At 48.6% G+C, this 11,865-nt stretch overlaps 1 protein-coding gene across 1 annotated transcript in view; it reads left to right on the top strand.

The window, feature by feature from the left end:
• Window positions 1–459: 459 nt before the first annotated feature.
• Window positions 460–11,865, top strand: part of Adamts7 (ADAM metallopeptidase with thrombospondin type 1 motif 7) — a 45,989-nt gene continuing 34,583 nt past the window's right edge. Inside the window, exons 1-3 of the mRNA XM_026400521.2 lie at window positions 460–559; window positions 9,619–9,974; window positions 11,686–11,851. Coding sequence (XP_026256306.2) covers window positions 460–559; window positions 9,619–9,974; window positions 11,686–11,851 — 622 coding nt within the window. The remainder of the gene's footprint in view (window positions 560–9,618; window positions 9,975–11,685; window positions 11,852–11,865) is intronic.

The raw sequence follows: 11,865 nt of genomic DNA, 5'->3' as shown, positions 1-11,865 counted from the left end.
AATTCCAACGCCAGGGGGCGCCGTGGGCGGTCGGGCATCCGTCGGGGGGCGCTGCGGGCGCTGTGCCAGGCCCCGCCCCCAAAGCGGAGGGCTGCCGGCTGGGCGGAGGAGGCCGGTCGGAGGGCGGGGCGAGGCCAGAGGGGCGGGGACGCGAGCCCGCGGGGCGGGGCGGGGGCCGGCGCCGGGCTCCCCCTCCCTCCCTAGTTTTCTTTCTTTCTTTCTCTCCTTCTTGCTCTCTAGTCTTTTCTTTGCCTTCGCAGCCTGCCGAGGGGGCGGGCCTTGCAGCTTTTGTTGCCTGCGGACGGATCCTAGCCTCCGGCCCTGCCAGAGTCGGGGCCCAAACGCCGGGAGCTGCACGCGGCTGGGCACGTCCTGAGTCGGACCCTGGACCGGGCTGGGACCGGACGGGACAGACGAGAGCGTGCGCGAGGGGTCGCCCGGCGGCCGTCAGCTCCGGCCATGCCTGGCCGACCGAGTCCCCGCAGTCCTGCTTGGCTGCTGCGTCCCCTCCTCCTACTCCTCTGCGCTCTGGCGCCCGGCGCCCTCGGACCCGCACCAGGTGGGTGGCCGAACCTCCCTGGCCGGCCTGGCCCTACCATCCTCCCCGTTCGCCCAGCCTCGGGTTAGCCCCCACTCATGTCTGCGGACCCCGCTCCGCCTGTGTCTGGTAGCATCCCTCTCCCCTGGTGTTAGGGGTGGGGGGTCCCACCAGCAAGGGAGCGGAACCAAGTCTCCGGAGAAACTTTCTCAGCCCCGGACTTAGTAATCGACCCAGATTTTCGTCTGGAATAAGTCCCTTCCACTCTTAGGACTCCAGCTTCCCCACCGCGGGTGCAGAGATGCGCGCATCTCCTCGGGAGAGCTTTTGCTGGTGTGGGCAGAGCGCGGTTTACCCGCGAAGGATTTGGCTTCTCACTCTCTTTAGTCTGGGTCCCTGGGGAGTAGGCTGGCCTTGACGCTGCAGGCGAGGGCGCAGGTCCGAGGTCTACATGGGTTCCCCGAGGTCTTCAAGGGTTCCCCGCCGCGTTCCCCGACCCCCGCCCACCGCATCTGTGTAGCCTGCCCAGCTCTCAGCTGCGCTGGGGGTCGCGTCCCGCTCTGCCCTTGCATTTCCTGCCTCTCCCTTCCCCAAGTGTGAAGGCACCGTGAGTGTAGCGGGAGCAGGAGCTTCTTCCTCAGCCCTAGATTAACTCTCCTCGCCCCGCCCGCCCGGCCTCCGACGAACCCCTGGCTCGCATCCAGACTCTTGTTTGGCGATGACCTGCCGGGCAGCCGCGCGCCTGGCTCACACAGAGCAGCTGGCCTGGGAATTTTAGGAACCAGGGGTGTAGGAGAACTTTGGCGGTGTGCTCAGGGAACTCCAGGTCGGATGGGGGCCGGTTGGGTACTGGGGAGAAAGCCCCGACAGACAGGCAATTCAAAGGCTTTGTAGAGGAGGAGGGATTGAAAGGATGGTTGAGTTTTGGATGCACAGGAAGGGTGTGGAGGGGGTGGGGGTCTTCCCTAGGGACATCCGCTCTGAGACATTAGGCTTGCTTTCTGGGGATGGGGGTGACCTTTCTCCCCAAATGGAGAGACTTGTGAAGCTAGAATAGTGTCTAGGCCCGAAAGCAGAGGACATTTAAACCAGATCTTAGAGGTTTAGGAAAGACATTGATGGTAATGGCCAAAGAGTGTTTTAGGGAGGTTTGAATTAGTAGCAATATGCAGGGAGTGGAGAGGGAGCAATCCTTTATAAACACCTACTATGTGCCATCACTAGTTCTTATTTCTCATCTCATCAACTCTGCAAGACAGAAGATAAAGACCTTTTATGGGTGAGGAAACAGGCTGAAAGAGTATAGTGACTTGCTGGGGTTGGACTCTTGGGCTGCCTGAAGGAATTCTGCTGCTCAGAGCTGATGAGAATGAGCTGGGTGATGGGAATGAGGGAGCAGGAAAGTGATCCCCGAACAGGCCCCCTGGCATCTGTGGGAAGAGTAGTAGAGGGGAGTGGTCGACTGCATAGGATTCTTGTCAGGATTAAGTAAGATATTGAATGTCAGTTGCTTAGTATAGGGCAGAGTAACTACCAAGTAGTGACCATTATCTGTATTAATCTGTGAGGCTGATTCAGTAAGATTAGGGAATCTTTGGTGAGTCCTGCAGTTTGGACCTGTTGTCTAGGAGTGGAAATAGGCCAGGTACCCTCTGCCAACTAATCTAGGCATCACCCCCACCTAGTAGAGAGTCTGTCTCTGGTATCCTCATAGATATGTAGCATGGTCTCCTCCCCATTCTTCTCTCATGATTTCTGATTCTGAGTCTGCTGGTCTCTTTGTCATTTTGTTTGGAGCTTAAGATTTAAGAGCCTGAGGCTCTTGCCATTGAATGGTACCTCTTTTGAGATTAAAGGATACATCTTGGGCTCACTTTTAGGAAAATATATACTGACTTTCTCCACGAGGGACTTGATGGGTTTCTGGGTCTCACTGTATCTCTTCCCATCCCCACATGCTGTATTGGTGGTGTAAGTCCTGTGTTCATGCCCTTCTGTGCATACCAGGAATGGAAGTGGGAACTCAAAGGGGAAGGCATGTATCAACCACATATCCTCCTCCAGTTATTTTTCCTCCTTGGCAGGCACTGCAGGTCATTTGAAGGGCTGGATTGTAACTTGGGTTCCTGATATGGAGGTGAGGGTAAACATAATGTTGGCATTTCTCTGGTTGAAGCTCCAAAGTGACAGTCTGTCACTGAGGGATACTATTCAAAGTATTTAACACCCAGTGTGGCAGGAGCTCTGTCCAATCAGAGCAGACCTTCTGACCTGGCAGAACAGACTTGGCCATGACTTGCAGTCCTGCTGAATAGCACCTGCTGCCTTCCCCAGGGAGCTTCTGCGCTGTAGGCTCAGCTCTGTGCAACCCAGTACATACTATGTGTTCAATGGACTAGAACCTGCAATTATCCTTCGTTGTCACTGGGTGGTGCTAGTTTCAACCACCAAGATCTCTGCTGGGGTCAACTGTAGGCAATACTGAGTTTATTTTTTTGCTTACTCTACCCCTCTTTAAAAATATTTTAATGGCAAAACAGTGTAAATTATCATAAAAATTCAGAAAACAAAATTATTGAAACAGAAGTCACAATCTCCTAGAAGTATTTTTCTCTTTTTGGTTAAAATACATATTAAACCATTAGGCAAAGAGATAAAACAAGTTTTTAAAGAAATAGCTAAGGGTTTTGGGTGTCACTCACCAGACAGGCATTTGTCCTACATGTATAGGGCCCTGAGTTTGATTTCCAGGACTGAAAAAATAAGAAAAGAAAAAGAAATATCAAAGTATACTTTTGAACTTCTACTAATTTTGAATTATAGCATACCTCAGGTTTACTATGTACCAGTCACTGCTGTAGACACTCATTTAATTTTCACATAACCAGAGGGTGGGGTATAATTATTTTCTCTCTCTCTCTCTTTCTCTCCCTCTCTCTCTCTCTCTTTTGTACTGGGGAATGAACCCAGGGGTGCTTAACCACTGAGCCACATCCCAACCCTTTTAAATATTTTATTTAGAAACAGGGTCTCACTGAGTTGCTTAGGCTGACTTTGAACTCTTGATCCTCCTGGGTCAGCATCCTGAGCCACTGGGATTACAGGTATGCACCACGGTGCCCCACATCTTCCCTATTTTATTGATGGATAAAGCTTGAGTCACTTTACCATGGTCTCACAGCTGTGGGTAATGGAGTGGGTATTCAAATCCATGCAGTCTGAGTCCAGATCACACTGATCCTAAGGCCTTTTACCTGCAGCACAACTCTACTTAGCCCCTGTTCACATTTTGCCTGTGGTGGTGTGTGCATGCACATGCACTCCAGATAACTCTGCTACTGAGCTCCACCCCCAGCCCCTGTTCACATTTTAACTTAATAAGGATGCTTTTTTTTGTAACTCACCTGAAATTTCTGTCTTGCAATATTTGTCCAAGGTCTAGAGCAGGTCAGTACAGTACATTCTCAACAGGGCAGTACATTACCTAGGGAGGCAAGGGCATGTGTCCCTCCCTAGGAACACTTTTTTGAGTTGTTGGAGCTATTTCTTCCTCCGGGGTTCAGATTCTCTAGGTACATACCTATTCCCCTCCTCCACCCTCATTCATTTGAAGATAATACTATTTGCCTAGAAATGTACCAGGGAGCTGCTGTTCTTCAGGTCGAGAACTTCAGGTTTGGTTGGCATCGCTGCCCCTGACCTTAAGCTCATCTTTGGCAGCATCAGCTTGATTGTCCCAGCTGTGGAACCACTTAAAGCCTTGGAATGTGGCTATTGTCTTAATCTCCTTCTCTTTGCCATTTTCACCCTTTACTTGGACTCCCCTCCTTAAGATTTCTGATGTGGGTTCTCCAAGCAGAGGATCAAAGAGATGAAATGGCCTGGCTCATCCAATTACTAAGTGGCACAGTTGGGACCTGAATCCTGATCTGTCTCCTTTCAAAGCCCATGCTCTTGTCAATGTATTATTTTGTCACTCTGTCTCATTTCACAAAACAGGTGCCTGGGCTAAGATTGGTTCTTGCTGCTTGTTCTCTTCATTTCTAGGTTTCCCCCACTTCTCTGAAGATCTACCACATGGTACTTACCACCACAATGCCTTCCTCTCTACATATAGCTGAATTTGTACCCATATGTTAGGGGACATCTCAAACGGATCCTCCTTGATGAAGCCTTTCTTCATCCCAGTCTACCTATGGGTTGTCTTCTCCCTTGCTTGGGCCTTCCCAGGCTGGGGGTCATGGTATCCTTTGCCCACTTCTCTGCCTTTTGCATTTTTCTGGACTTCAGAGCACCTAATGATCCTGCATAATTAGTTACCAAGGATCACATACCAGATGCTATAGCCAGGCATTTCATAACAGCAATGAGCAAACAAGGCTGGTGGGGACAAAATTTTGTTTTGAAACATGGGATCTCTAGGCCTTTCTCGTTTTTTCCATATTGGTCACAGACTAAGTTTTTACTGAATAAAATAAAACACAAATATGATGCTAAAGGACAACTTATGGTCAGCCACAGTGTTGGGAACAATAGGGAGGAGTGAGGACTGTGGCAGATAGGGGAGCACAGACCCTCTCTGAAGGGGACTCACTGTTTGACTCCACTTCCAATTCTGCTAGATAGGAATTTAAGCCTGGATGTGTGGATGATAAGGAAAGCTGAAAATTGAGATATTTTTTAGAAAGTCATGTGATTTTTAAACACTAGCTACTGATTAAAAAGTTTTCCAATAATGGTACCAGCCAAAACAAACAAAATCAATAAACTAACAAAAACAAGTTTGCAGGCTGTGGTTGTAGAGTTGTAATCGCAGTCACCCTTACTAGTATATCATAGCAGTAAGTCTCCTTAAATCACCCATCCCTGTGGCTCCCAAATGCCACCCCCTGAAACGGCCCCTTCAGAATTCCTAGGGAGGTTTCGAAAATTACAGAAACTCCAGATCTTAGACTCCAGAGCCTCAGATCCGTGGAATCACACTCTCTGGGCTGCGTCCTTGGTGTCTGTAGTTTTTCAAAGCTCTCTGGGTATTGCTGGTCAATCAAGTTCACTCCCAGTGGGAGGTTTCCTAACTTCCCTGATGGTCACAGTTCCCTGAGGCTATTGGTAAAAAAAAAAAAACGTGACTTCCTAGTTATGTTTCCTGGAGATGCTGCTGATTCAGTGAGTCCAGCATAGGGCCTGGGATTTTGTTTTTAAGAAATTCTTGTCCAGGAAGTCTGGAAAATCTTTCCACTCAGGCCCCCTGAAGCTCAGTGGTGGGAAAGACTCATTCAGAGCCCGTGACTCTCAGAGAAGGTCTGCACCACCAGGGCAGAAGCGGGCAGAAGGCGATATCTTTAGTAGGGGACATGCCACTGGCATATGCAAGGCATTCTACATGCGGAGACAGATGAAGAGAGGCTTTGGATCTGCAACATGGCCAGGAGGGAGTCTCTGTTAGGCTTGGCCTCCCTTCCGGCAGCAGGCAGCAGCAAAGAGCCCTGGGGGGTGTCATGTGTATCCCAGGCAGCAGCAAAGAGCCCTGGGGGGTGTCATGTGTATCCCAGGGATCGTTGTTATGAACAGGATCCCAGGAGCTGGGCATAAACCTAATTTATCTGGGCAGGATCTAGGCTGGAGAAACCTCAGATTGGTGAGTTTCCTGTTTTTTCCCTTTGGGCCCAGGGTTCCCACATTTCCATCAAAGCAGCACTGTTCTGGTATATGTATCCCCATAACATTTCTTTTGAAGATTAGGAATGATAGCCAAAGAAGTTTTGAAAAAGTTGCTTTAATTCAACTTCTTCACACTAGTGATGGAAAAACTGAGCAAGGGACAGACTGCTGAGAATATAGAGTAATAGAAGAGATTGAAGCCACTTGGGAAATTTGGGATCAAGTCTCAGCTCTGCCACTCTTGCTGGGTGGCTTTAGATTAGTCTCTCTACTTCTTTGAGCCTCCCTTTGCTTTCTTGCCTAAAATCTAGTCTAGTAGAACTTACTTCAGGTATCCTAACCTGGGGTCTACAGTCTGAGGGACCATAAATTCCAGGGATCCATGAACTTGGATGGGAAGATATTACCCTCTTAATTTTTCTAACTACCAAGTGAAATTTAACATTTTCTTCAATTATGGATGTTACCAACAAATCCCAATATTATTAGCAGTACCTGTGATTTTGATACCAATAGAAAAAATATTTTATATATATCAAATGTTTTTATATATGGTATATATTTATAAATATACATGTATATAAAATATATATTTCTTATCTCATTACAGTTGTTGCAGGTATCTTGAAATAAGGTATATGCTCATCACTGCTTCAAAATTACCATAGTTTGATAAACTTGCCATTAAATCTTTTTTTTTAAAAAATTTTTAGTTGTCAATGGACCTTTATTTTGTTTATTTATATGCGATGCTGAGAATTGAACCCAGTGCCTCACACAAGCTAGGCACTCTATCACTGAGCCACAACCCCAGCCCCCATTAAATCTTTTTTAATGAATTAATAAAAGACCACACAATTCCATACTCCACTTTTTTTTTTTTTTGGTACTGAGGATGGAACCCAGGGCATAATACTATGGGGCGACCTCCCTAGCCCTTTTTATTTTTTGAGACAAGCTCTCACTAAGTTGCTGAGGCTGGTCTCAAACTTGTGGTCCTCCTGCCTCAGCCTCCTGAGTTGCTGGGATTACAGGCTTGTGCCACTGTGCTTGGCCTATCCATATTCCATTTTTATAATAACAAACTTTGTTGGTACTCCTATATATTTTATCCATTTAAAAACATTGTTCTGGGCTGGGGTTTGTGGCTCAGTAGTAGAGTGCTCACCTAGCACATGCAAGGCCCTGGGTTTGATCCTCAGCACCACAAACAAATAAACAACAACAACAAAACATTGTTCTGAGACAAGGTTCATGGCAAAAAAAAAAAAAAATAGTTTTAGATACCCTGAAGTCTAAGAGGACAGAGCCATGGGGAGAGGGTTTTTCAAACTGTAAGGGCTTGAGCAGAAGTCTGCAGATTTTTTTTCTACCTTTCTTCAAATGAGCTCTTGCATGTAAAAGAATCCCGAGGTGCTCAGTTGAAATGGTGGTGGTGGTAAGGGCAGAGGAGCCACACCTGGATAGTCCTCTCCATCTCTTCATCCCAGGAAGCCCTGTGATGCAGAACACTCAGCACATTTTATAATCTGCCAGGCTCATAACAATCAACAATCGTAGTATCTTTGTGGTCGGTCAGTGGGCCAGGCACTGCTTTATGTGAAGTAGTTTAGATCATTTAATCCTTACAATAGCCCAAGAGTCTAAATTCTATGATTATCCCCACTCTACAGATTCATTCAACAAATATTGAGAAACAACCAAGTCCAGACACTTCTAGCACTTAAAATCTTCACGAAAGTATATAAAATTTTTTTATTTGTTCTTTTTAGTTAAACATGACAATAGAATGTATTTTGACATTTTATACATACATGGAATATAATTTCCCATTCTTGTGGTTTACATGATGTAGTTGTGAATGAAGAGTCTTTCTAGAGTTTACATTGGGAGAAGAGGGAGAAAACAAATAGAAAACATAATGAAGGCTGGGTGTGGTGGCACATTCCTATAATCCCAGTGGTTCACGAGGCTGAGGAAGGAGGATTGCCAGTTCATACCAGCCTCAGCAATTTATGAGCCCAGATGCAACTCAGCGAGACCCTATCTCTAAATTAAATATAAAAAAGGGGCTGAGGATGTGGCTCAGTGGTTGAGTGCCCCTAGATTCAATCCCCGCACCAAAAACAAAAGCATAATGAAAATGTTAAGTGATACAGTATGTCAGAGTGCTATGGGGTAGGGGGGTGGTAAAGCAGGGAAGTGGGATAGGAAGAGTAGTTGGGATGTTGAAGTGGTCAGGAGAGGACTCACTGAGGAAAATACATTAAGCAAGAACTTGAAGGGAGTGAAGATTTAACCTGTGGAAATCAGGGAAGAATGTTCCAGGGGCAGAGGACAGCAATGCAAAATCCCAAAGCAGGATCATGTCTGGCCTGTTGGACTTCAAGGAATATTGGGAACAAGGAGCGTCTTGGAGGTGAGATTGGAGAAGTATCCTTTCCTAGGGCCTCATGCCATGCTAGAACTTTGTCTTATGCTCTAAATGAGATGTGAGCCACTGCAGAATTTTGAGCAAGGTAGGACCATGATCTGAATGAATGAATTCTGGTTGCTGTGCTAAAAATTGGCTAATGAAGGGCTCCCTGGGTGGACAATAGTGGAAGTTAAGAAGTTACCCTAGCCTGGGTGATGGTGCAGGTCTGTGATCCAGCTACTCTGGTGGCCAAGGCAGGAGGATCATAAGTTCCAGGCCAGAGTGGACAAATTAGCAAGACCCTGTCTCAAAAACAAACCACAACAGAAAGGGCTGGAGATATAGTTCAGTACTAAAGCGCCCTTGGGTTCAATTCCCAATACCAGAATTTAAAAAAAAAAAAAAAAACCCACAGAATTTATTGCAATAATCCAGATGGAGAAACTGAGGCATGGAGAGTATTTTTTTTATTGGTTGTTCAAAACATTACAAAGCTCATGACATATCATCTTTCACACATTTGATTCAAGTGAGTTATGAACTCCCATTTTTACCCCAAATACAAACTGCAGAATCACATCAGTTATACGTTCACATTTTTACATAATGCCATATTTGTGACTGCTGTATTTTGCTGCCTTTCCTATCCCCTACTATCTCCCCTCCCCTCCCATCTTCCCTCTCTACCTCATCTGTTGTTCAATTCTCTCCCTTGTTTTTTTCCCCCCCTTTCCCCTCACAACCTCTTATATGTGATTTCGTATAACATTGAGGGTTTCCTTCCGTTTCCATGCAATTTCCCTTCTCTCTCCCTTTCCCTCCCACCACTCGTCTCTATTTAATGTTAATCTTTTCCTCATGCTCTTCCTCATGGAGAGTATTTGAATCCAGGCATTCTGATGCCAGTGCCATCTCTTCGCTGCACTTCCTCTGGTCCCTGGTGACCAGCCAGGACCCAGGGTCCGCTCAAGACCTAAGCACTGCTTGGGTTTTCTCCCTGCAGGGCGCGCAACCGAAGGCTGGGCAGCCGTGGACATCGTACACCCAGTGCGTGTGGACGCTGGGGGCTCCTTCCTGTCCTATGATCTGTGGCCACGTGCGCTGCGCAAGCGGGATGTGTCCGCGCGCAGCGATGTGCCCTCCTTCTACGAGCTTCAGTACCGCGGACGCGAGCTGCGCTTCAACCTGACTGCCAACCCATACCTCCTGGCTCCCAGCTTCGTCAGTGAGACGCGGAGGCTGGGCGGCCTGGGTCGCTCGCACATCCGGACCCATGTCCAGGCCTGCCACCTGCTTGGGGAGGTGCAGGACCCAGAGCTTGAGGGCGGCCTGGCGGCCATCAGCGCCTGCGATGGCTTGGTGAGTGCTGAGGGCATGCTTGATGCTGACTGGGTAGTGGGGCCCTGGATGCCCCCCCCCCCGCCCCGCCTTTCCATTGTTTGCCTGGTGGATTTGGTCACCGTGCTTTCCTCTGCCAGCTTCAGTACTCGTGGGCTAAATGAGAATGACAGCCCAGGCCTCACTGTTCTCTAGGACAGGGATTCGTGAAGTTTTATGCGAGCTGGAATCACCCGCAGACCTTGTTTTTAACTGGGTAGGCATGGGATGGGGCCCAAACATTTGAATTTCTGCAAGTGTTTCTGGGGGCATTGAAGCTGCTGGTCCAGAGACCCCACTTGAAGTACCACTGTTTGTTGAGATTAAGCAATCAGTTAATCCTTCTTTGGCTTATCAATTATGACTCTTCCTTCACAGATCGTTGAGGCCCCCTCTCAGCCTCCTGGCTTTGTCTGGCTTGAAGGCAATGCTTTCTACCACCTGCAGCTTTAATTGCCTCCCCTGCTTTGGGCCAAGTATAGCATCTCCCACTCCAGGCAGTATAAGGCCCCTTTCTTCTCCTATTTAGGTGCCCACTATTCCCCTCCCTGCCCCCAAGTGTGAGCTGTGGGGGATGCGTGCACCCTCTTGGCCATCCACTGTTCCTGGAGGGCTCCAGTGTAGATGGCTCAGGCAAAAGCCATGGAGTGTGGAGGCAGCGGGCCTAATGACAAGGCAGCCTGCAACACAGGCTGCAGAATGCCTGGGCCTTGGAAGTCCCATCTGCTCAGTTTTCTTGTTTGTGGAGCTTTAGCCCCTCCTCTAACATATGGTTAATTCTGTCAAGCCTGGGCAGCACTGGTGCATATGGGCATTGTTCCTACTTCACAAATGAGGAAACAGGCTCAGAGAGGCACTTGCCCCAGGTTACCAGTTATCCAGAGGTGGAGATTGCATTCAAACCCAGTTCTCCAGTCCCTAGAATGGATGCACTCTCCAGCACTTCAGCTCCTTGGCCTGTGTGACCCAGGAGGTAGAACTGGGGCTTCCGAAGGAAGGTTGTTACACCATTGTCCCTGCTGGAGTCCTGAGTTTCCCAAGTTGGTGGGCTGCTTCGAGGTACTTTCCACTGCCCTCCCTTCCTGGACTCTGAAAGCTGAGCAGACATGCCCAAAGCACCTCTGCCAGCTTCCCTTTTCTAGTGGACCCTGGTCCCAGGGAACAGAATGTTCTGGTGGCTGTGGACATCTTGGTGGGTGTGAGTAGAGCTGCTTTTGGGGTGATTTATTGCCTCAGGGGGACTGAGGGCAGATCAGAAGCTCTGATTGTCTGGGAGGGGGCACAGTGGCTGGAGATGGTTGGCATGCAAAGAACCCGTAGAAGAGCCCAGCGGCCTGGGCTGCCTCACTCAAAATGGCTGTGTGGGATGCTGTAGAAGATGCCATCTTTTCAGATTTGGTTGCAGACTCTTTCTCCCTCCTAATGGTGTGGGTGTGAAGAGCAGCATCCTGGGGGTGGGGCCTCTGAGCTTCACTTTGAAACCTTTGGTTGTGTGGAATGGCAAGAAAGGACATTCCAGGCACAGAGTACAGAGTGAGCAAGGGCTCAGTGGGAGGGAAGCGCTGCGTGTCTGTGGTCAGAGTGAGGTGGTGGGTATGGTGTGGGCTCAACTGGGCATGATGAGCCTTTGGGGCGGTTGGGAAGGGCAGCCAGGTATCAGCCCTCCCTGTGTGACCCCATTCTTCTCCCCCAGAAAGGTGTGTTCCAGCTCTCCAACGAGGACTACTTCATTGAGCCCCTGGAAGGTGTTCCAGCCCGGCCTGGCCACGCCCAGCCCCATGTGGTATACAAGCGCCAAGCCCCAGAGAGGCAAGCTGAACAGGGTGACTCCAGGGCTCCAGGCACCTGTGGGGTACAAGGTATGCTCCTCCTC

The sequence above is a fragment of the Urocitellus parryii genome, chromosome 6 (genome assembly GCF_045843805.1).
Source record: "Urocitellus parryii isolate mUroPar1 chromosome 6, mUroPar1.hap1, whole genome shotgun sequence".
Classification (NCBI taxonomy): domain Eukaryota; kingdom Metazoa; phylum Chordata; class Mammalia; order Rodentia; family Sciuridae; genus Urocitellus; species Urocitellus parryii.
Note: the sequence above shows the minus strand (reverse complement) of the source record. Positions and strands in the feature narration are given on the sequence as shown.